General features: G+C 35.6%; 1 protein-coding gene across 3 annotated transcripts in view; it reads right to left on the bottom strand.

The window, feature by feature from the left end:
* SCAF11 (SR-related CTD associated factor 11) overlaps positions 1-26,563 on the bottom strand; it is a 50,240-nt gene that overhangs the window by 16,586 nt on the left and 7,091 nt on the right. For all 3 annotated transcript variants that reach the window (XM_014248977.2, XM_014248979.2, XM_014248978.2), the window contains exons 2-8: positions 16,624-16,699; positions 15,640-15,794; positions 6,912-6,989; positions 5,128-5,225; positions 4,048-4,115; positions 3,360-3,415; positions 905-1,011 (exon numbers count right to left, since the gene is read on the bottom strand). In XM_014248977.2, coding sequence (XP_014104452.2) covers positions 905-1,011; positions 3,360-3,415; positions 4,048-4,115; positions 5,128-5,225; positions 6,912-6,989; positions 15,640-15,794; positions 16,624-16,684 — 623 coding nt within the window. In that variant the 5' untranslated portion in view covers positions 16,685-16,699. The remainder of the gene's footprint in view (positions 1-904; positions 1,012-3,359; positions 3,416-4,047; positions 4,116-5,127; positions 5,226-6,911; positions 6,990-15,639; positions 15,795-16,623; positions 16,700-26,563) is intronic.

The raw sequence follows: 26,563 nt of genomic DNA, 5'->3' as shown, positions 1-26,563 counted from the left end.
GAAGTTATAAAAAGTAACTTTGACAATTTTGTATTTCAGTAATTGCTCCTACCAATGACTTTAATTTAAGTGTATTAGAACTTTCAACAGCAATGATTAAACTATGCATTGGTAATTGCTTAGAGGAAAAACACAGTTGCAGCAAACATAAAAGAAGTCCTAAATAAATAAAGCAGATGGAATGGAAAACGGGATGAAATGTGTCTGCTGGGGAGTTGAAGGATGGAGAAACTTTGTATCCTTGACAGATAAATTCTGTTGCATGCATGGCAAAAAGTTCCTATTTTACAGACTGTCAAAAACATACAGATGTAGTACATTTTTTTTTATTAGGCCAAATTATCCAAATAACATTCTTTTAGACTCTTCTTTTTCTTCCATCTATTCAATGAACAATTTTTTTATATACCCGTTCTTAAGTATTAAGCTTAATTAAGTATTTTGCTGAATGCAAAATTGCTTCATGGATGTTTAAAGTATTCCTCTAGGAATCAAAGAACAACAACAAAGAAGATTGTTTCTGATACAAAGCAGGATATTTACCATTAACTGTTTTGGTAACTGCTGTTGTAATAACAGGGCTAAGCCTTTCCTATCCAAGACTTCCATTCAGCAAGGAATTAAACATGAACTAAAGTAAAACTCTTATTAAATCAATGAGATTAAAATACTCAAATGTGTGTTTCTGACCCTGAACACATGACAGAAACTGGGGTGTGCTCTTAACAGTACTAATTTTAAAACGTTTGTGTTTATCTTTTAACTGCTCTTCATCAATGAATAAATACTCTGGCAATCTTGAGACTATTTCAAGGCAGTATATATACAGGTAGGAGCAGAAGGAGCTTCAGAATCCACAATACAGTAACCCATCAATTTATACAAAGCACTAGTACATACTAACCAGTCATTTCTACAGCTAAAAAAGGATTCTTCACTGCTACCACCAGATAGAAGTGTGCTGAAGAAATTAGTTCTGATGCACTCATTCCAGCAGGTCTGTCTTCTGGGCTACACAAAAAATAAATTATGAATTAAAGACTTAATTAATTAACACTAAACACATGAATATGCACTGAAATTAAATAAGGTCAGCAAGACTTTAGCTCATAAAAAGCAGACACCATAATAGCTCCATAGGTATATGCAGAGATTTGCAACTACAGCAAACAAATTTTCTCTATTCAGTCTCTAAATTTTCAACAACTGATCTTTGCAGATAAACTTCATATTTTATATAAAGCAAAATTTTTAATACTCCACACAGGCATTATGAATAAATAAGCTTGATCATTACTATTGCACAATTCTGCTACCTAAAAGTTCCACAGTAAGTACAGCTCGAGCACCTTCACAGCCCTGCACAGCAGTTCACCAAATGTTTTGTTTCAAGTAGCAAGAGAACCTAATGAGGGTAGCTGGGATTCTCCTTTGCCCTCGGGTAGGATTACAGAATTGAAGATTGTCTGGTGTGCCTAGTTACTGGGCCCTCCCACAGGGGCACAACACTCAGAACCCACTTTGTACTTCAAAAGATAACACCACCAATTTATGCTGCTAACAAGGCCCAGCCATGCGCTGTGCGCTGGCCTGTTGCGTTTGCAGGTGTGCAGGGAGCTCTGCTCCAGGGGAAAAGCCAAAAAACAACCCCCAACAACAAACCATCAACAGTCCTCCAGATACTCTTCCCGCACTAACATACATTGATCCATTTTTGTCACAGCACCTGAAGGGCTCATACCACCTCAAACCTGGCTAAAACTTTCCTGTTCATTCCCTGTGACTGGTAATTTAAAACAGGAATTTAGAATGCTCCCATAATTTCAATTCAGAAAAATGAAAAATAAACTTTGTAGTGGGATATATAAGAATACGTGTCTCCATATGCAGTCATTATCCAAATGCTCTATCAAACTTTGGCACGGAGAGCTGCTTTTGCTGGGAACATACCCTGTTTTATCAGCATATAAATATAAATAAATATACATTTTATAAATATAAATTTTAAATTTTGCCTAAAACACTGTGGGGTTTAAGTTTTACTTTAAGAATAATATAAATTTTGAAATTAACCTTTCCCCCTCCAATTAAAAAAGCTATCCAGATGTTCCAAAAATGTCCTTATGAAGTAGTTGCTAGTATATTATGGCTTTCTTTTAAATTTTGAACATTTCTTGGATAATTGAGTCCCATGCCACCTCCTGAAGGTTTTTAATGGTTGTATTCTTGTTTATGCACTTTTTTTGCTACTATTTGAGACATTAATGCTATTAAACACTTTACCATAAATCAGTGAAACTAAAACTGAAAGCATTCCCCAGCCATGAAGTCATATTAGTGGCTCATCTATTGTTAAGCTCTATTTTTCCAGTTCAAAATCCCTTCAGTGAAGTGAAAGGTACTTTAAGTTTACAGGGCAATGAAACCCAAATTTCCAAATCCCTGTCTTAGAATGGGGAAACTGGGGCTAACAACATCCCTGAAAACTATAGTGTAATGAGCAGAAGTTACAGCTCAGGCCATCAGCTGCTGAAAATACACAGGATATGCACCATACTACATGAATCAAAGCAGTAACCAAAACAGGGACTTGAACATAGCTTTTCCTCCAAATAGTCAAACTTCAGGTAAGACTGAAGAATGTTAAATGATGGCATTTACACTTCAGAATTAAATTTATGGCCTAAAACTTATTCACGCACATTCACTTACAGGTACAACTATGAGTAAGAAAGAACTGATCAAGAACTTGTGTCTCAGAGACACACAGTATTTTTGAAAGGAGGGACGGTAGAAATCAAACAAGAGAGCCTTTACAGCTCCTTGTAAATCTGGCATCTGGTGATCCTGTGTTTATAGGCTAAGATTTATGAACAAGAAACCTGGAAACAGAAACCTTCTTGACAGAAATCTCACATTTAAAAAAAACCCAACTTGATGCAAACCATAATGTCTATGGGAGATTCTCACAAATTATTTGGTTGATTATGTCTATGTATTTTATTGAAAGTATTAAAAACCTTCATATAATGGTGCTTGGCTGACAGCTTGTAGATGAAAACATCTTCCTTTGGTGAAGATGGATGAAAACAGGGTTCAGAATCTTATAATGTAACATCCTAATCTAAATAAAAATATTTACCTCCATAAAACTAAGTTTAATCTGAGAAAGAAGCTCATATAACCTAGCACTATATTCTAATTACTTCAAGACCAAAACAGCCAAAATAAAAAAGTTTATTATAAAATCATACCAAAATTAACAAACAGAAGTTAACCCGGAAAATAAGCAGGAAGGTAGTCTTAAAAATGCTCTAATGAAAGAAAGCATTTACAAACATTTCATCAGCAGAACCAACCTTGTTTATCTTCACAGAGAAAGTTTTCTTGTTTTGTTTGTCATACAAAATATTACCTGTGGAACAAGGAACAAAACTTTCATCTTAACTTTAGCATATTAGTTCTTGATTGTTCATCAAAATCATTAATGCAATGGGAGGTGAACAAAATGTGTATCTTGAGTGTATTTACAATGCTTACGTACAGACTGAGTAAAATGAAAATGCACGCACCTTCACAATAGCATTTTAGATACCAAGCAGTTTTTACCTCTTCAGATATTTGCTTCATATTTCCTATGTTATGAAAAATCTTACCAAACAACTTCTATCGAATAAGCCCTTCAGAATAGCAACTCCAAAACACAGCTAAGTGCTGCTTATGTTTGAACTCTCACCAAAAAAACTTCTATGAATAAAAGCTAGTCATTAGCTGTTCCCCAGCTGCCTGATGCAGAAAATTACTTGAGGCTGAAACCATATCCATTTGACTTGTGAATGAAATCGAAGAGGCAGTTTTCCAGTAATATAAAAACAGGAGTCTCACATACTGCAATTCTGTTCTAGAAGTTCCACACTTCTACTCTACTTGGAACTTGGGTTTTATATAAAAATGTAAGCAATTCTAAAAAATTTAATTGGCTCATCAAGAAAAGATATTCTAGAGTTCCTTAATAAAACACAGCAATTCTGGCAAATACCAACTTACTGTATTTTTTCTTCACAATTCTGCTTAATTTTACTGTTATTTGCCCTCTGTCTGGACATACAGCTCTTCTGCAAGATCAAAAAAAGACATTAAAAAAGCAGTTTCTAGGCACATCCAAACAAAATCCTCTCCTATTTGAAGGTATTTTTATTTTGTGCACATAAACCAAGTTCTAACTGCTATTAAAACCTGAACTTGCATCATGAATATCATCTTCCATATATTAAAAGCCACAGTGCTTCAAACAGCTTAGACAGAAAAAAAGGGAAGCCAATTTACACAAAAATTAATATCCTGTATTAAATCAGAATGCTCAGTTTTGTTTGATTTCACGGCAACATGTGAAAAAGGTGTTAAAACCCGCTTCCTTCTAAGAATATCAGAGTTGATTCAAATTGTGAATCTTATTTTCTTATTAGTTGAAAAAGGTAATTTACCTCCAGTTATCTTTTCTGCAGTGAAGTCTGATCACATTAAACCTCAAGAACTCTGTACTTTTCATACATTCCTTTAAACACTGACCTTAGATAAGCACTATTTAGCAAATTATTCTACGTAATCCTGAGCTTCCCCTGTAACAATGCAGCAAATGTTACAAGATAAAGTTTACCAAAACTGAAATGCTTATTCCATATAACAGCAGAAATGATCCCTCTCAAGCTTACTAGAATAAAATCAGTTTTTGACTAGAACTATTTTTTATAGAAGAGGAACATTACCAGTGCTTATGATAACGTGCAAGTTTGTTTAAATAAACAAAGAAAAATATTTATGTTGTTAAAATTTGATGTAGCCATACTTCAAATTAATGTAAAATTTGTCGGTTGCTTGAAAAATGCAACTTTCACAGAGCTCAATGCAAGAAATATATTGCCCTTTACTTCTTCCTTGCTATTTTAACTATTCAAGAGGGAACTACAGCAGTGATAAAAATAAAATTAAACAACTACTAGTGAAAACTAACTTATTCTAAAATAAAATTAATTTTACATAATTTTCATCCTGTACATGTTAAACCAGTTGATTTTACACATTTCAAATATTCCAATTCAAATGCATGAAGTTACACAGATGACCAACCTCACAAAACTTCTCGTCCTCACATGGCTGTAAGTTTCCTTATTGCAAGCACAGTTTTCCTCTTCCTCCTTCCTCCTTAGCTGTTTTGTAACCTGAACCTGTGTTGTAAAATAGAGTCAATCCAATCTAGAATGTCATGACACTTGGGCTAAATTCATACAAAGTCTCTTCAGGTCTGTATAGAAATTAAACTCAAACAGAAGGACTAGAAAACATTTCAAGTCTTACTTCTTTGACTTCACAGTTTTGAGAATTTTTTTCTTTTGTTTTTCATAAAATAGAAAAAATCTACACCTTGATATGTTATTGACAATGCCTGAGATGCATACTAAGTTCACAGGACCAAAAAAGCCCTGAAAATTCAGAGTGCCATGGCAAGTGTCTTAGAGCTATGCATTAGTTTCCATCATGAATCCGTAAGTTAAGTTTTTACAATCTAAGTTGGTTGTTCAGAGTACACAGGATTCACCTTGGGAAACTGGTAAACTACCACTCAACTTAATATGCTTCCTCATAATTAAAAAACACCCAATTGTATCTTATACAATACTGAGTTTTTTCCACTTTTCAAAAACACTGAGAACAATACAACTTTTATTTCACACTGTAAAGTTGCTTAAATGGCTACATTGCAATCATTTGCATTAGAAACTTTGTAGTTCCTCATTCCCAAAATTTGCCTTTTTATGCAACCCCATAATGTATAAGCATTCTAATTCTGAATAGCACAAAGAGAAAGCTGCCAGTCTCCTGGTAGCATCAATGATGATGCTGACCACTGTGTCTGCATATCTTGGTACACATTCCATCTACTCCTACAGCTCCCATGGCTCTTTCTCAGGTAAGGATACTGTTCTCTGCCCATCTGTTTACACTGCAGTTCTGTGAACAATCTTTCAAACTGTATTTTGATACAGCCTTTACACTTTTCCAAATGTAAACTTCAGTTTATCCTATTTCAACTGCTTCCTTGATTCTTCAGCAATAAAGAAGACAAAGTACACAAGCACAGTTTTCTATGAGAAGGAAGCATCTCTAGTTGCCAGCATGGCTCCTTTACAGGTGACTTCCTGGGCCTCAAGAAGTACAAGAAATGAGTAATGGAAGCCTGTTTTCTAAATGTCACAAAGTGCAAGACCAGCAGCTTATGAACTACTTATAAGCATAACTTCATCAAAAAATTTCAAAATCATACATGGAATTATCAGCATCTTTCTATATGCATTTTTAGCATCAACTATCAGAAGAGGTTTTTTCCTCCTTGATAAACTACTCTCCATATCAGTATTTTTAAGAATTCAGAGCTGAAAAATATTCAGATTTGGGTTGAATAATGTTTAACATTAATTGATTCCCCTTGCCTTCATGTGTTTTTGTCTGGGACTTGGAGGCTGTGAACACAGAATATTCATCTCAGCTAAAAAAAAAAGGCAATATTGCATGATAATTGGAGTATCAGTTGTTTACAAAACCTAGTTTAAAAAACACTTTGAGACCAATTACTGTACTTCTATTCTTGGATGTATCACAAATGCTCAAAGATACTAGAAAGTAGCAACAGCAGCTTTATGATTATTATAACTATGGTAAATACTTGCTCTGAAAAAAATAATTAAGATTAATTCCTAGCTTCAAATATGTAATAGAAACACTGAAGCAGCAATTACTTTGTTAGGAAAGCTTATGTAACATAATGCATTTCATTTTATATGAATAAAAGGCTGCAGCATAACTTGGATGTTCCTACAATGGAAGTTATTTGAGCCAATAAGTCTGGAACATACCTTTATCTGCCTATCCAATGCATCCAGCCTGCACACTGCTTGAAATGGTCTCCGATCAATAGGACATGAAGCCTGTGTCTGAAAAATGATTTTTCTTATTACAAACTTGGTAATGAACAAAGAGAAGCCTTAATTTTCTACACTTTTATTTGCTATTATAGTATCTTACAGAAGCACGCAAAATCCCAACTTGTTCACAGTAAGAATGCATTTGGACACTCAGTATTTTGTTTAATATAGACAGATTGCTCTTTCAGGAAAAATCTAAAGGAAACAAAAACATAACCCAGAAGTTGTGTTTAAAAAAGGAAAAGCATTTTACATCAAGTTACCCTCATTTTCTGGTTTATTAATTCCTTTTAGGTAACTGATTTTATACCAATGTGTCCTGATTTTGACTGGGGTAAAACTCATTTTTCTTAGTAGCTGGTACACTGCTTTGGATTCTATGTAAGACTAATATTGATAACACACTGAAAAGCATAACCATATGCAAATGTACTTTATATTTTGTATTGTTCTAATATTTCATTTCTTAATATTATTTTCAACAGGAAGTGTGTTGCATTGTATATCCTCCACAACATAAAACTGGTAAGGCCAAAAGCAAACAGCGTTTATAACACATCTCTTTTGCTGCAGTCAGCAGACAACAGATTCCTACCATAACACATCTAAAGTTTCACAAACCAATTTTCAAGAAAAAGGAACTGAAGGCTATTTTACCCTACTGTTTGATGGAAATAGCAATTTACTGTTTTTCCCTGATCACCTAAATGCTCTCTTATTGAGGCTGCACTACATCAGATTAAACACACACAAACAGAGAACAGTAACCCATTATTAACCATGGAAATGGGAAATTTCAACTGAAGCTCCACCCAAGTGGATCACATAGTGAATCAGCTTTAAGAGAAATCCACATTGGGTATTAACTTCTGCTGTGAGAGAACTCTTTATTACTTTTAATTACAGACCTGTTTGCTTGTGGGGAGCTGTTCTTTGTTTGGGGGCTTTGTTATCATTACACCCTCCACATGCACCTTAATTTCATTGCCCTTCAGAGGCTCAGTTCAACACTTGTAAAACAAAATAAAAAACCAAAATACACACCCAGTCTCCAGCCCTAATTCATTCACTGAACAAGACCAGTACATGAACTGCATGCCCTGAAGAGGCATGTAATTTCTGCAGTTTAGAGAGTTACAGGGTATCTATGCAAGCAAGATGCAGTACTTCAAGTGAATAAGCAGCTAAGAAAAACCTGCATATGAACTCTGTCCCAAAATTCAGTGGTGAACCTCATTCCTGCCTTTTCATCAGGGCTTCTAATTTTCCAGTCAATTCTGTTATTTTCTCAGTTTCAAAGAGTGCTCAACTGCTATTTCACATACCAGCCCCCAAACATGGAGTATTAACAAAGTTTCTGAGCTTCTGATTTCAACTAAAAGCAGATAGAACCAAATTAAGACTGATTTTAAAAAAACCCAAACCCACCAAACAAACAAACAAACCCCAGGGGTAGCTTCACGAACAAGCTGTTGAACAAGAATGTAAGTTAAAGCCATTACCTACTCTCTTTGATGTCTGGCATTTTAGCCTAACTAAAAACTTCCTCTTTTGGGGGATATTATTGCTCTCTGCAGTGTCATGGCCCCGGATAAGAAAAGCATATTGGGTAATTAAGCCAACTCCCTAAGGACTCAGATCATGAAGTTTTTGTCCTGTAGTCAAGGCACAGCTAACCCACAGTAACACAGTAGTGAAATGTTCAATCAGGATATTTGATAGCATGCAATACACTGTAGCTTCTGAATCCACTGCAAACAACAAGGTACATACTTTCATTCTTAGATAGACCAGATTGTAAAAGATAGGTAGGAGGAAGTAATTAGACATTTTTGTTCTCATTTCAGGATCTACCTTAGCTGAAATGTTTATCCAATACAACCTCTTCCAACATTAAATTTACACATGAATGTCAAGTAATCTTCCGAAGTGTAAGTCACTGCAAATTAGTACTCTATGATACTTTATTGCAATGAATAAAGTGAGTGTTACTAGTAGCAATCCAAATAGCAACTGTTTTTACCCCACTAGAAAGATGTTTAATGTTCAGTTCTCCTGAACAAATGTTTAACAACTTAATAAAGTTCTACAAAGTAGTAGAAAGGGAGGAAAACATTCTGGAAGAGTCAAAAACTACCTTTAGGTTCAGATATGTTCAGAAACAACAGATGCTCTTTCCACTCCTACTCAGTTGCTTTTTGTAGCCTTAGCATTTTCAGTAAGCTGACAACACTATCACAAGAGAAATTCTAGTAAACTCAGGACATTTGGCTGTACACCCCCAGTCCCCAGGTGGAGTACAGCTGTTTGGTACCCTGAGGGAGTTCTGTCTAAACATGCATCAGCTCTCACCTGTCTGCTTACAAATTAAAGTAAACATTTAAAATGTTGGAAAAACTGGAAGAAAAAATCCAAAGTTCCTCCCCTGTCCCTTTTCCCAAGAGCAAGACAGGATTTATACTTTATTTTACATAAAGGTAAAAAAAAGTCAACATTCATTACAAGAAGCAATTATGAGGAGTGGCAGCCTTTAACTCGTCTCTCACATTTTTTGAGAACATGGTTCAGGTAACAAAGGTGTTGAGTCTTCCTTCATCAAAGGCAGGTTGCAATTCCACTCCTCTGAGGTTTCTGTTCAGGGAGCACTGTAAGTAATAGTGAATGTACACTGTGTCCTTTTTGATGAAGAACATTTAAAACAAGAAAGAAGATGCTGAGATGGAACAAGTCCGAGGAGCAGCAACCACTTTTATTGTGCACAAGGGAGAAGAGAAGGTATGTGAAATGTATCACAACCTTAGAAGAACCACAGATTTTTACAATATCTTTCTTTACCATAGCTTTAAAAATCAGAACATGCAGTATTTAATGTAATCATCAATATCATTAGAACCTCAGCCCTGATACTAGTGACCTGCTTTGCTTTGCTTCCCAACAGTTATTTTCTTGGAAAAGCTCAGCACACTTCAAAATGTCTTTAATTGTTTTATTCTCCACATGAAACTATTTAGACTTTTCCTGTTAAACCTGATAAATCCACAGTGATTCATTCTTTCACCCATCCTGTGATATCTGAAAAATTCACTACATAAAATGTGTAAGCATTCACAAAAATCTGCAAGCCCTGAAAAGTTATCCACAAGCAATATGTTTGGTTTTCAAATTTAAAAAAAAAATAAAAATTATATTTTATTTTGTTTTTATGACCCTCTAGAAAAATCTCACTTTAGCTCCACAGGCATAACTTAATTTCTATATTCCTGTAACTGCTAGAGCGACACAGAACTGTGATCTCCAAACTCAAGAAGCAATTGTCCCCTAACTTAACTGCATCACTTCAAACAGCATTTGAGCAAAGTGAGGCAATCAAAAGGCTGAAGCAGTTACTATATTCCAGCCAGGAATTTTCAGAAAGCTATACAAACAGGTGCAAGCTAACCCCAAAACATATTTGGCTGATAAAATAACTTGGACAGATATCCCCATCTCATCAAGTTCCATGCTATGAGGTTTCGTAACAAGTAGCAACAAGATGCAAGTACAGAATTCAAGTTGCTGCAGTAGATCCCTCCCCCAATTTTTTTTTTTTTCTTCAAGTGTCTCATAATAAAGTCTGTTCTCCAAATTTTGTATTGAAAAGGTAATGCAAAAAGAAACATGATCCTGCACTCTTAGGTAATCTGTTACACACAAATAATATCAGATTCTCCTAACTAAATTCAAGCTTAAAGTGAGATTGAGAGCATTAAAGCAATGTCTGTATATTTCACTTCACCTTGTAATAACAGTACAGTAAGAAGCCCACAGTTCCACCTCAAGCTCAGTGAACAGGGAGACCACTACACCACATGCAGAGAGAAACACCCTCTCTACATTTTAATGAAAATAGGAAGACATCAGAAAATGCACTGTTTTCTAGAAGCATGTAAAAACTTACCATTACGGTTTTTTCAGTCTACTTTAAAAAGCAAGTACATTTAAAGGTTTTATAGTTATACTTTAAGAAAGCACAGTTTCTGACAAGAGTCTTTTTTGGAGAGAAAAATCACTGATAATAATATACAAAAGAACAGCAGACAGTTTTAACACCTAATCAGCAGACAACTTAGTTACGAATCTAAACTACCTACATGACACAGCTAGCTAGTTCTTAAGTTCCAAATCAAAATTGCCATAAAGTCTTGACAAATTAAGTTTAATTGTATTGACACTATTGCCAAGAACTGGAGCAAAACGAAAACCACTCCGACTTTTGCACAGCACTTCAACAGCATTAACATTCATAAGCTGCTACACAAATGTTCTTGCAAAATCACAAAGTGGTTGATGTTGGAAGAGATTTCTGGAAGTCATCTTGTCCAACTCCACTGCTTAAGCAGAGAAATAGCCAAGAACAACTGTATCCTACAAAGCAAACATGTAATTTGCAAAAAGGTATCTAAAATTTACACTTTCTAAAACAATTTGATTAATACAGTTTTTTTGAACATCAGCTCTCAGATGAACTGTCTACATATAGATCACTTTGGGTATACTTGAACAAAAAGGTTTTTTTCACTGTTATTTTTGGGGTTTTTAGGTTGTGTTTCTTTGAACACGATTTGTTTGGTTCATTTGTGTCATATTAATACTGCCCACAGTGCTCTATACTGCAGATCACTGCAGAGATTGTTGCCACATAAGCTGATTCCTTCCTATATTCTTTAGAAAAAAAAGAATCCAGATCAGAAAGAATACACATTAAGAATCAAATTATCATACAGATAACCCTCTTTAACCTCAGAAGAATATACATGTGCAGTAGCATACTCCACATACTCTATGATCCAAGCCTTTTATAAGCAACGGCAATGACGACTCTAAGAACTTAACATCAAAATCTATGAATAAAACCCCTAGGAACATCCACTAGAAACAAAATACCAGACAGCTCTTTGGGCCAACTGCTTAGTTTTATTTAGTTAACCACACATCCTGTACAGGGCCTACCTGAATATGCCCCAACACTTTGGAGAACTTAGGACTGCACATACTCAACTTCCAAATCAGATGGGGAAAAAATAATGAGGGAAACCAGGACCAGAACACGAGAGGAATAAGCTTGGTAGGTGAGGGTCACTGAAATCAATGTCTGTTACACAACATTGTAATAATGCAGACAACACAATCTTTTCTTCAACACTCTTCTCTTGTGATGGTTCATTAGAGGAATTAATAGAATAGAGATGGAAATCTCCAGTACATTTATCAGCACTCTGAAGAACAGAAAGGAAGTTAAAAAGCCTACAGTAAAGTAAATATTTATTGTTTCTAAGATTGTTTTCTTTGAATAGAAGAGAAAAACAAAGGTAGAGATTTTTCTGTAATGCATAGAGACAAGATACCACAGCTGCTAAAGCAGTTGTCTTAGCTGAGGGGGTGTTAACTTCTGTGTGCATGTTTGCCACCAATGCCTAGTTAACTTTTCTTTGCATCAGTTTCACTTAAATCCTTTCAGAACCAATTATTATAAACTAAAGCATGTGCTTACCAATGAAAATACAAAATACAAGTTTATCAGAAAAAAAAATTTAAAAAATTAGTTCTGACCCAAGCAGTTTTAATGTACTAATAGTATTACAGATGACAGAAACGTGTTAATGTAATTGCTTCCTTTGGTGTAACACAACATTACTAATAGTGTTTAAAGACTCTAGATAGAGGATTTTTGTTGTTGGCTACACTTTCCCCCCTTTTTTTATGTGGCTGGAATAATGTTAACAGATACAAGTTCTTTACACTGAAAGCAACCCTTCACTTACACTGTCCTTCTACATTCCCACTCACTGAAGGGTGTGTCCAGTAACCTCAGTTCCTGATTTAGCATCTTTTACTTTTTATGATCTTCCAGCACAGACTCACTGAAATACAAAGCCTCAAGCTTAAAAATCTTCATTAGCAAATTATACCATGTTGGTTTACAGAAGTGGTTGACAGCTGGCACAGGATGACAAACATTTATGTTAACCTTCACATGCCTACTGAAAACAGCCCCCAGCAGTCTGCCAGCCCAGTACTGCCCAGCAGTGACTGCATGAGCGCTAGTTAGCATGGCCAAAGGCACACAAGTTGTCAGTCCAATAGTATAGAAGAGTTTAATAGTATAGGCAACTCAATTTTGTGTACAGCAATGCTCTCAAATGCCACAATTAACACAGCCAAAGAGAGCAGAACAATTCACGGGACATATTAAAAAGTTACTCTGAAGATTAACTCCTTTGTGGGGATTCTTGGTCTGCCCCTCACTTTCCTTTTAGGCGTTAAGACACCTTTCTTCAAAGGAAAAGAAAATACAGCACTGACTCAACTGTAATGCTATTTTATTCTGAAACTAAATCTTCAGATTTAGCCAACAGGATCTAATGTGTTAGACCTGTTCCGTTGCAAATTTCCTACCTCCCTCTAGCCTTTAGAATAAAGATGATTTTTATATATTATTTTTTATTGGTTTTAAGTGCTTTTTTTTTAATCTATATTCTCTCATTTCTTAAAAAGTAAGCTGTTCAAAGTGTTATGGCTGCTGCTTTCAGACAGATCTGCTGGTACAGAACACGACTGCAGTTGCAGTGTTGAGAATCTCCTGTAGACTGACGAGGAAGCAGAAACATAAAACCCTTATCTTCTGCCTAAACTACCCTGGTTTTGATTAGAGTCTACAATGTTATACACAAAAGCCATAAATTCTCAGGAGAGCAATGCTTATGTACAACTTCAAAATAACAGTTTAAATAGCTTCTGTTACATTTTGAGGTCCTAATGCAATACAGAAAAATAAAAGAAATATCCAACTTGAACACAGACTGCTGGCAAAGCCTCAAAGTGTATGGAGCTGAAAACACACAAAAGAACATGTCAAATAATGTGAATATTAGTATTTTTTTTTTTAAGGTTTTATTCAATAATTTTATTCTCAATTTTGTTTTTCTCCAGCACTTAAAGAAGAAAATACCATTTCTAAAATGAATTTGTTTATACTCCAAAAAAAAACCCCCTTAATCTTTACTCAGAATCAGGCAGTGCATTTTTTAAACACCAGCTAATTTTTTTATCTTTTTTATATCTTTTTTACTCAGAATGACTTAAATTATGGTTATGATCAACCAAGAACCAGAGAAAGCTAACCCTTATGGAACACTGCTCAAAAAAGAACACATTCAGTTACTAAATATTAGTAACAGGCAAAAATCACACAGCATCAGCATGTTTTAAATAGTGACATGCTTATAATATTTTTTTTTTATCTTTCAAATCTACAGAACCTCATCTGCTTCTCACAGCTGAAACCTCTGAACCATCACACAGTTTTCAACACTTCTTTTGTCACTTTACTTTTAATTAAAACTACTAGATTTAGGCAGCGGAGTTCCATGAACTCAACAGGCCTGGCTGTCAGGTAACCTCAGAAAAGGAAGCCTGGCTGGTTTTACCTATCTGATGTCACGAATGAAAAGCAGCAGCAGCAGTCTTATGTAGCTTTAGAAATACCCCCACATCTTTTTTATGGCATCACATCTACTTTACCTGTCAACTCTTAAGAGAAGTTGCTTTTATTCTATTTGAATAGCACTTCAGATCACAAAAAATAAAATTGACGTGACAAGAAAAATGCCAGATCATTCATCCACCCTTTAGTACAAGAAAATTTCTCTTCCTCATTGGGCTTAAAAGCATCTGTTAGACAATGTGAATAAACTCGAATCCAGTAGCAAGCCAATATACTGTACTGCTTCCCTGTGCACGTCACGGTTTAATGCTTTTCAGCTGTCATTATAGCAACCAGCTAAGTCACTCAGGGTAAAATTGCAGGTGAGAATTTCCTCTTCTCTTACAAATAAAATTGCTCCAATGAATCAAATGCAAAACAGAAAATCTGGCAACAGGAAACTTTGTTTATTATCTGGTTTGTAAGTCTAAAGCAATTTTAATGTAATAATCTTTTTTTTAATACTCTGAAGTTCATACAAATTCTTCAGAAAATTGTGTTACCACTGCCATTCAGTAATAAGCAGCACAAAAATTAAGATTAAAAACATAGCAAGAATAAGCATATTGCATATATACCTAAAGACAAGTGATACCAACCTTCTAAAGGGAATACTGCAACCAAAATCATCATTTACTTCAAAAGAATGATATTACAAAGAAACCAAAGAGTGGTCTCACCAAAGTGACAAACTAATTTAAGCCAAGAAGCAGGGCAAAAGGCAGCAACCCCCGCTCATCCCAGTACAAAGCAATATTAATTCGGTGTTTTATACTGATAATTGAAAAAGTTACAGAAAAGATTAAACACCAGACAATGCAATGATTGCATGACATAGGTGAGGAAAAATGGACTAAATAGAACAAGGTTATCAAGGATTTGTTCAACAAGTCATTTTTCTTTAAGGTTCCAGAACTATTTCCGAAGTTATTGACATAGAACAAAAAACCGTTGAGTGAAAGAAAACACAAAATACTTTATCGCATTAAGAAAGTTTTCCAAAATCTATTTACAAATTGGTCATTGAACATTTCTGTGCAAAGCCAAAATCTCTAACTTTCTTAAAAAATATCTGTAGGCATTAGATGCAATAGATTTCGCTGAAAGATAAAAACACACCTTAGTGCTCAGTCTTACCTCAGCCCATTTAAGAATACAAGTCATGCAGAATGTATGACTGCAGTTCTCAGGAAACCCAATCTCTTGTTCTAGAAGGCAGTTCAGGCAGATGGGGCACGTGTTGCCATCATGCAATAAAGCAGAACAGGAACAGTTTTCCTCGTTTTCTTCACCTGGTATTATTAACATTGACACTTTGAAGTTTTGACAGTTTTTGAAACAAAGTCCTTCTAGATTTGAATAATAAAGAAATAAGAATTTTTTCAATACTCCTCTGGCCCACTCCTTATCTGCATTAGACTTGAAAACTTGAATTAAACTTACTTGTAACAACAGAAAACTGTGTTTCAGGTGAAAAAAGCTAAGCAACATATTTCACAGACTACTGTACCAGTAGCCATTAAAACAAAGGAAAGTTAATTACAGGGATATTTCAATAAAGCAGACACCACAGTGCTTCCTATTCGTTATGCCATCATTTAGACATAACACCCATAAGTTCTTTCTCCTTGCGCGCTTGTACTCTCTCCATGACATAAATTGCACCAGCATATTTTATATTCATTATCTTATATACACAAGGTCTACCTTTAGTTTTTCTTTCTTAAAATTATCTTAATCTGAATACCTTCAAATATTTACCTAATCATGTACATTAAATAAAAAATTTTGTTAAGAGTTAGAAAGTGTTTTCAGAATGCAATAATGTATGAACTCTTCTTAAAGAAATTTTACTCTGAATTAATTATTTTCTCTGAACAGCAATTGCTATCGACATTTTTGTTTTGCTGCTAGAAGTTACCAAGTAATAACAAGAGAAGAGACAGGAAATTATTTGGGGGCCTCACAGGCCAGAGCCAAATATTATGAGATAGTGGTTATGTTTATACAACTTCTTTCAAAATAAGCAACATACTGAGAGAGCAAATGAAAAAAAAATCAGACCTTCAGAACTTGAACCTGAATAATATGCTTCCATATTTTCACACACACAAACTTTACCTTCCATGCCTTCATGCGTCTGATCCTCAGTATCTTGAATACATCGTTTTCTGTTCTTCATCTTACAAAATGTAGTCTGAAAAATAGAAGCAGTTCATTGAGATTGCAACTTGAAAATAAAATTAATGAGTATTCTCCATTGTAGAGTAGAAACACATAATATTAGAAGTTAAGAGAGCATTTATAATGTCTGCAATTTATAAGTATCGTTATTGCTGTCTAGCAACCGATGTTTCCAACTTCAAAATTTGCTTTTGTTCAACAGATAAAAAGTTTCTGCAGTGTTTTAAGACTACCACTGGTGCTTTTATTTTTAAAAATTAAACATATTGCTAAGTTTCCATGCAAATCACCCCATGCAACACTGCAGGAACGAACACCTGCAAACTGCCCTATGCAAATAGTTGAAGCAACAAACTTTAAACACTCAAGCGCCAGAAGAGTTAGCTGTTTTACAAACCTAGTCACTACAGTAGTGGCAAGTGAGAAAAATGAAAGCAGCTTATATATGACAAAAGCAAGAAGGAAATAATTCAAACTATTTGCAGTCCAACCCAAGCCCCAAAGGGAACAACAGGTTTCTTCAAAACTACATGAAGCTTTAAAAATTGATAGTATTTAAAAGGACAAACTAAAACTTCAGAAGACATTGAAGAAATCAGAGATTACAAAGTTCTGCTACTTAAGCATTCAAACCTGAATCAAACCGAGGTTTACTCTCGCGCTTCGACACCTTTGCTAGACAAAGCAGCAGGATAGAGCTGAAACCGCCACAATCACACTCCTCAAATAAACTTCTTATTTCACTCAGAAGCAATACTTTCCCCCTACCATCAAGACAGAAGAGGGAGACACAGAATTTGCTTCCCCAAACTTTTCTTCTGATCAAGTCTTTATTGCTCGATCTTGGGAGCAGAAAGTGTTTTAATGATCATTTTTTAATACTAAGAAAAGCAACTCTGCTGCATATTTCTATCACATATACCTCTCATTTTCTTAGGCAACCCAAGAAATCATGACTCAGATCTGTGAGTCTCAAACACAGACTGTTTGCTAAAGAAATGATTAAAACTGTGAAACTAATTAAAAATCTGCAATTAGAATTCAAAATGGCTTCAATGTTCCTATTAGAAATTACTTTTTGATTCCTGAAAGAGAACATGGGAATCAATCCAACTGCGGGTAGGGGAAAGTGAAGGGACAAGGAAAGAAAAGCCTAGCTATAACAGATTTTCCCCCTACACTGCTATCACATTTTTATACCTAAAATTATTTCAAAAGATATCATTAATACATGGCATCAACTGTAGGCTGGTTACCAGCACTAATACTAACACTGAGTTGTAGTCAATGCTGTAAGCTACAGGCATGTTCTTTTGGCAAAACTACTGTCCAGACCTCCACCATTTGCAAGCTAAGCAAAACTAAACCAACCCAAGTCAAGCTGCTCCTTTAAAGTTTAATGCCTTCAACAAGCAAAATCTGCATGAAATTAGGGCAGGTAAGACCACCAAAACCACATATGAATTTAGGAGATTGTGGTCTGTTGCTTTCACTCTGATTTGTACAAGTGGCTTTGGCCCCAGAAAATGTAAATCATGCAGTAGTGTGCGGTATAGATGCTTTTATACATAAAATATAACATCCCTTCTGTTCTACATCTTAAAACCTCATCAATGCTTTACACAAGCAGAAAATTCCACAAGCTATACTCAAACATTTTTCAACCCTACAAGTCCCAGGACACCTTATAGCTGAATCAGTTTCAAGACAATATCAAGAATCCTGTACTCTGCATACATACACAGAAAAGTATTTAAATAAACACAACCTAGATACCAAATTAAGGAGTAGCTTTTGAGTTCACACTTATTATAATAGAAGTCTTGAATTCACTAAAACAGATTGCAGAAACAGAACACAGAACCTCTTCAGATTTGTTTTTCCCCAGAAAAAGTAATATTGTATTCCATTGTACTCTTTCTAGACACAGACATCCCAGCAATTCTGAAACACTTCCAATAATTAGAAAACCAGAAATCCTAAAATTCTGACAGAATATCAGTAAATCCAAGACATGCAGCAACTGAAAACATTTATGTGGTTACCCCATTCTTCTCACAAGCCTATTATTTAAACAGATACTGAGTGCTGCTAATGCTTTTCACAGATCACTTTGCACAGCACAACTTTGTCAGTTTGATATTTATTGCATTTCACACAACACAGTAGTGAAATTTGATACTACTGAATTTTTTATAAATAAAGAAAAAGATATCTAAATTTACACACTATTTAACAAATTAACTTTGAAAAAACTGTTTTCTCCACTTCTTTAAAAGGGCCATCACAGGCATTAAAACAGAAGAGTTAACACTGGACTGTTACTACATTTATATGATTAAAAGAAGAGTTAGGAAAAGAGAACCTGGTGGTTTAGAAAGAGCAGACAGCATAGAAAACGGAATACTTATTTTTCCCAAAATGTGACAAGCCAGCAACAAGCACTATACTATGTTGCGACCAAAAATCAATCAATCAATCAATCAATAAATAAAAGAAAAAAAAATCTACCATCTCCAAACTCCAGATAATCCTTTCTAAGAATGCCAAGACAGCATAGCATTACAGCCAACATGGTACTTTTCTGGTGCTTGTACATTCTCAATGGAATTACTTTCTAAGAAAAATATCTTACTTTATTTCATATTTGACATAAAGACAAGGGTATTCTAGCATATTTAACTGAGAACAGTGATCAGAGATACTAGCACAGGTACACAACACTACCTCATTTCTCTGTTCTCTTAAAATAATTAAGTTTCCAGGCTATTCTTCCAAGGAAATGAAATTCCTGTTCTTATTTTCATGGAATGCATCTACCAACAAACGCGCTTAAAGAGAGGTAACTGTAGATTATGGTAATAGATTTGTCACTGTCCATCTGACAAAGCTTCAAGAAGAACTTAAACAATTCCATAAAGCAGACTAAGTACCATGCACACATGAAACTATTTCCTATATCACAAAAGTAGAAGTGTGATTCACACAAACTACTTCATACAACTCACAACCTGAAAACAGAGATGTATTTCCACACTAATTCATTGTGCACATGGAAAGAAAAGACTTGGTCTGTTCAAAGTCATGCCTCTTAATTCCTTAATGAATCTGTTACATTAAAATCTTAAAAAGACATAAAAAAAAAAAGGATTAAAAAAATCACAGAAGCCTAGTTATAAGTGTCACATGAAATTAGCACATGCCTCCTTTTTGCCTAACTACAAGACAAAGTCTTTACAAGCATTCTTTATACACTGTAAATAAAATGCATCAACTAAATACCCTCTTCCTCCAACATAATAACAGTCTAGAGACTCGGCTACATAGAAGTATCCCAGTTCAGCTGGAAAAGGGGATGGAAATCAAGAACACATGCAACAAAGTCTCCAGTGTGAAAGTGAAAAATTATGTTCAAGATACCTTACTCATTTCTGCAACAGATTTAACTCAGGAAACATTTGTAATCAAACTTTCAGCTTCTTAGATACATGTTGCATTAATACTCAAGAGTAGTAAGTTATTTTGACTGTTCTGTTTCTATAAAAAACAATTTATTTTAAAAATTATTCGGGGGACTCATTAGTCATGATTTGATTTTTGATTTTGATTTTTTAAGAACTCAAGAAACAATCAGTTTCAATTATGAAACAACAGTCAGACATATATTTAGTATACAGAATTTATTTGCTTAATAAACAACAATAACAACCTTTACTTCCATCAAAATTATGGGCAGTAATAAGTAGGATTCTGTTTCTCCCTATGCATTTTCACGGTCATTAAGAAACCTGGGAAAGAGGTTTAAGCTGCTCCCTCAGCAAATACATTTTTAAAGAAAACAGATCTCAACAACTAGTCACATTCACAAAAACAGATTTTTGGTGGTGGTGGTTTTCATTATTGTAATTTTAGTAGTTAATGACAGAACACATATCTTCTGAAGTTCCTCATATGGGCTCATCCTAATCTCTGGATCATTACTGGGAAAACATCCAGCTGCTGATTAAAATTTTTAAACATTTTGCCAGAACTTTTGTGCTGTCTTAAGAGATGGGCTGAGAACGCACTTGTAATTTGCAATGGCAATTGAACATTTGAAAAGCTTTTGAACTACTTGTATCACCATGTCTAACACAACACATACAGAAAAAAAAAAAAAATTAAAAACCCCACATTACTGGGTATTGTTTAAGTACATCAAGAACCTTCACAGTTGTTTAATTTTTTTTATTTGGAAAAACTTCTGATTTGTCAGAAGAGCCTGGAAAGTAGACTTGCTTCAAGTGACAATTGGGTAATGTTTGTCCTTCAATAAATGAGGGCTACATTGGGAATCTGGAAGCACTTATCCTGGATTTTCTCCTTTGTGCAGTAAAATCTCTTGGCCCAGCACATTAGTGAGAATAGAACTGACGGTGACACTCAAAAGCAGGCTTTTAAAGAGGATCTTTACTCTCTGTAAGCTCAAATTGCACCTTGTCTGCATTCCCAAATCAAATGCAATAGAACCAACAAAGATGAGGAGAAAGAAAAAGACCAGTGCTATGCCTTGGGGAATAAAGAGAGAAATCTTTTTCTATAGGTGGTTTAAGCCTATTCATGTAGATCCAGTGTCTTGGAAAGAATCACTGCTATTCAGGCAAGGAGATACTGCTGATTCAAAGACTCTTTCCAGACCCTCTAAGGATGAAATTACCCAAGAGAGCTGAGCTAATCTAACAGCTTGCTGCCACCCTAAGAAGCAGCTATGTTTCTCACCACTAGTGATGGTGAGCAGACTCACTAAGAGCCATAGGTGTCCAAAGACATTGCAAGTGACAGAATGAGGGAGGGAAGAAACAAAAAGGCATTCCCCTTTTGGCAGTGGTAAGGTACAAAAAAAGCTCAGACTTTGCTGTCAAACTCCCTTCAAGGACACAGCAGTATCTATCTAGATCAGCTGCCAGGTCCATGAAAATGCAAGGTAAAGTCACAGGAGAAAACTACCAAAACCAAATGGCTAGAACTATACCACACTAAACAGTACACTGCTGTCTGTTGCTCTTCCCCTTCCCTACACAAAAAAAAAGACAAACAACAACATCAAAAAAACCCAAAACAAAAACAAAGCCATCCCACCCAAAGCAACACAGTAGATATTATCCTCAGATTTTCCATAATCTAGCAGCAAGATACTGACATGCACACTTCAATTAGAGATGCTGTGGCTATAGCTATGTCCCTGAATCAATGTTTTAATTTTTGTGGCCCACTGAACAATAACAATGCAAATAGCAGCTGCAAACACTCATGTCCAGTCAGCACTGGACAGGACAACACCATAACTGCCTCCTAAGCAGGGAATGCAGGCACAACTCCATCAAAATGTGCTTGAGAACTGCTCCAGTGACTCAGATGCAGTGCAGACTATCATTTAGTAACCTGTCTGACCATCCAGAAAGTCAGGAGTTTTAAGAAAGACTTAGAACCTTACAGTGGACACACACACACAAGGTAATCTCCTTCCTATGTGTAATGCTTATAAATTGTCTCTAAACCTGCAGTACAGATCTTTTCTTGTTAAATAATTGAAATAGGCAGTGCTTCTTGATGAAGTTTAACAAAAGAGTACCTGCAAAACTTAAGCAAAAAATAAAGGGTAGTAAGAAAGATGCCATCTAATAAGACCCCCACATATTTGAGAATATTCTATAAACTGTAGGGGACACCATGTCTTCTACAGAATGTTGGGTGTTGAAGTGCTGCTACAAATCAGATTGAACTCTAGAGTTTCGCAAGCAAAAGACTTCTGTTTACTGGACAGTGTAAAAAGGTAGCCTAGCAATGTCAGCAAAACCACTTCTGTGCCTTGACATCTTATGCTGATCCCCAAGTTGCTTTAGCATTCTATGATTACTAAATGAAGAACACTCATCATAGTTACTCAGATGCGTAAGGGTGAATAACCAAGTTCTAGCTCTACTTAGAAAAGTCACCATCCAAAAAGCTTCACTACAATACAGATCCAGGCAGATTACCAACCTGAAAAAAGGGCAACATACTTACATTGTAAAACTAACACTTTACTGTTAATATCTCTAGCAACAGCATGGAACCCATATAATGTTCTTTAGTACAAACTTACCAAAGCTGTAAGAAATCTAAACCAACAGATTTACTACTCAACAGACGTCAAACAAGATCCTATCACCAATAGGAACCTATAAAGAAACTTCCTATCTCTCTCTATACTAGGAAACTCAAACATGGGAGAAGCATCCCTTCAATCTCAGAATCCCAGTCATGCAGCTGGCCTCCCAGTCCACCAACGTTCATGTTCCCTTCGTTCCACAAGTAACCAGCTCTCATTAGTTTTTAGCTAGTAATAAAGAAAAATGAGGATGTAGGTTACAGAACAGTAACAAGCAGTAATAAAATGACACTCAAAAATCTTGTCCAGAAAGTTAACTGGTAATAAAGCCATCATTCTTCAGCAAAATTCCAAATCCCATCCTTCCCTTCTTTTGGGAAGAAACCACCCAAAAGAACAAGCCAATCAATCATTCTTAAGCAGTAACTAACTTAAAACAACACCAGGCACCAAAGTTTGTGAAATACTGTTGTTATCATCCCTCCTTCCCCACAGAGACGGCACACATGGGATGGCTGATTTGCCAGACTCAGGAGCATCCACATAACTACTGGGACAATCCATATAAAAACCGATGCTTCCAGCAAGCCACAAAATATATGATGTTTGACCAAAACAGCTAAAGCCTCAAATAGATATTAATTCTCTTTGTCAAAAACACAGAAGTTTTCTCTGTATTCATCAATTCTCACCATGCTGTCACACAATATGGAGCCCTATTTTTTGAGGGAGCTCATGAAGACATAGAGGAAAACTGATCACAAGCTTGCACAGCAGTTAGCAGTTCTGAGTACGGTACTGAACTAATTACTTTACATGCACCGACGGGCAATTAAGTACAGGAGGCAAATTTCATTTCTCATCTTTCTGCATGTCTATTAGAAAACATTTTGTTCTACTAGGATGGATAGCAGAAGTTTAGGATCTCTCCTGAACTCGTTTTAAAGGGTGATAATAAACTGTGTACTTCAGCAGGTTTCTCCACAAGTCAATGTACGCCAATTATCCCACAAGATTTTCAGTATCTGGCAGCAGCTGTGAGGTTATAGCCCATAAGACCATGTGACATTACATGTCAAAGTACAGTTAAGTGGCACCTCTATACTATCAGTATGCTTCAGGGTGACCACTGACAACCAAGATGGCCCTGTATTTAGGTAAAGTCAATTTGCAGACCAAAAACTAGATAAAGCTAAACTTATTAGTCAGAAAGAAACACAATAAAAACAAAAAAGGCACGTAGTGGTTAGTTGTCACAGTGCAGCTTCATTTGATTCAAAGTATATGTTCCCAGCTGATCATTCTAAACTGTAAATTAAAGTTATGCTTGTGTCCCAGCTGGCTCTTTAGTGACACTTCTCAAATCTGTGGGAAAACCCTTTCCTACTCTGCTAGAGGACAAATTATATTACTCAAGCCTCTGTCAGCTCTTGACAATGCAAAAGCAGTGAGGGCAAAGCCGTGCAGCTTCCCTACATGCTAAACTAAGGCAATTTTGCAGGGTAGCTCCTCAATAAGTCTGCACTGATAACACTGCTTTCCAAAGATGTTCTGAATTATATAAAACAATCCTAGACCTAATCTTTACAGAAGTGCATGGCTGGGTTCACAATAGCCATAAGGAGGAAACATTCATTGGAGCTGTAGTTAAGTCCCTTGGGAAAAAACAGCTTCATTTATACCAAAGACAGGATGAATAAAACCTTCTAAAGACTGATACAAGGTGATGAAATGTGTATTAACGGAAATTACAAGCCCACCTTGCTTTTCTTTCCAAACCACTGTTTTCAACAGAAGGCAATGTGCACTGTGCTGCTGTTTCTCCTGTGCATGCACATGCATGATAAGACTCTCAACAGAAAAAGCACTACACCACAACCAGCCCTGTAAAAACATGTGTTTGCCACTGGCTAAGTCACATCATTTCATATCCTGATAACAAAACATAAAAATACTGTAGTAATTACCATAATACAAAAAAGATGAAAGAGAATACAGGGTACATAACACGCTCTCACAAAATGTAGAATTCCGCGCTTATGTGTTTCTTCTAAGTAGTCTGTGACTAAACTGGGTGAAATTTGGATTCACAAATAACAGGAGCTCATTAGGCATTAGGTGCTATTGTCATAGTGCACATGGTTCAAGCAACTAAATCGAATCAGCCTAAACTCAGGCCCTTGCCTTCTGCTGTTTAGGGTCCTTAGTCACATGCATACTTTTGCAGCTGGAAGGGATACCATTACATACCAAAGTCAGCAAAAATGGCTCAGCCATTTCCAAGAACAGGGTTTGTTTTTTTTAAAGTACTTTTTTCTAGCCGCTTGGAAGCACTAGTATTTTCATGCTTTCCACCAAAGAACAGATATTTGGCAGTGGGTCACTGTGAGTAAGAACATGATTTCCACACAAGTAACCCTTCCAAATACAGCCATGTCACAGATCTGGGGAGAAAAAAGTTTGCATTTAGTCAATGAATCTTTGCTAGTCATTGCATTTAATTTTTCCCCCTCATAAACTTAATCTGTGCTTAGCATACACAAATAATTTTAAGTTCCTATCCCACTGCTACACAGCACATACAACATTCCCACAAGATGAATGAGCATACTTCAGCCAGTGCTATGGCAACACAGCAGGACTTGTTGCAATCATCTCTCTGATGCTAAAGAAACTAAAAAGACCATCTTTATTTTTCTTAATACCATCCTAGTCACACCCAAATAGCCAGACTCAAACATCAGGGATGTGGGAGCTGAACTAGAAGACCTAGCAAATACAGAAGCAGAGAAGACTAAGACCTTTTATCAGGGAAAGGAAAAATGATGGGCAAAATCAATGGAGTAAGACTGAGCTCAAATGAAAAGCTATGGGACAGCAGCAAGAAGAATATTTAAGATGCAAAAAGTAATGGGGCAACAGAAGGAGAGTGGTAGGTAATTAGAGAACCAACTTGATCTCTAGACAAAAAGGACAAATGCAGCGAAGGAAGAAACAATATGCAATTGTCCAACTACAGACTACCACTATTTTTTTTTTTTTACCTAAACCATAGTAGTAATATTTTTTAGCTTCTGCATGTTGAAACCCTTCAAAATGAAGGCTATTCTTCTAACAAAATTTATATCATGCACAGGCTTTCCTATAACTTTATGGTTTAACTTACATGGGAAATAAAAGGACTACAGGAGATTAGAACAATAGACACAGCTTTGATAAAAATACCCTGAATCTGAGTCCTCTAGTAAAAGTATGCTGTATCATCAAAAGTATGCTTTTAACATCAAATCAAGGGTTTAGATTTGCATCATGTTTATGATGTGTTCATGATTTAAAAAATTGTATTTCTGCAAAAAGAAATTTCAGATTACGAGTAAAATATACGGAGTCAAAAACAAACAAAAGAAAGAAAAGAACATATCCATTTAAAAGTACATTTTGCCTCTCCAAGGCATACACTTCAAAAAAAAAAACCACTAGATGAAAACTATGGTGCCAAAAACACAGTCCTCAAGCTCCTTCTTGCTTTGAATAACAGAATTTCATAAGCTCAGGTCAAAGACCTACACTAACCTCTTACAAAAACTCAACAAAAATAAATGCTGCATTTGTGGGAAAAGAGAGCTTGAGAAGGATTTATGACTACTATAATAATTTCAAGTGTAATCGTATTTTGTACAAAATCTCCTACAATATCTGTAGAATAACAATGCATTGGACATCATTTCAAAAGTAGTAGATAGACAG

This window comes from Pseudopodoces humilis, chromosome 5 (assembly GCF_049639895.1).
Source record: "Pseudopodoces humilis isolate 2021_Gansu_Grassland_sample_001 chromosome 5, ASM4963989v1, whole genome shotgun sequence".
Classification (NCBI taxonomy): Eukaryota; Metazoa; Chordata; class Aves; order Passeriformes; family Paridae; genus Pseudopodoces; species Pseudopodoces humilis.
The sequence above is the reverse complement of the archived record's forward strand: the minus strand, read 5'-3'. Positions and strand labels throughout refer to the sequence as shown.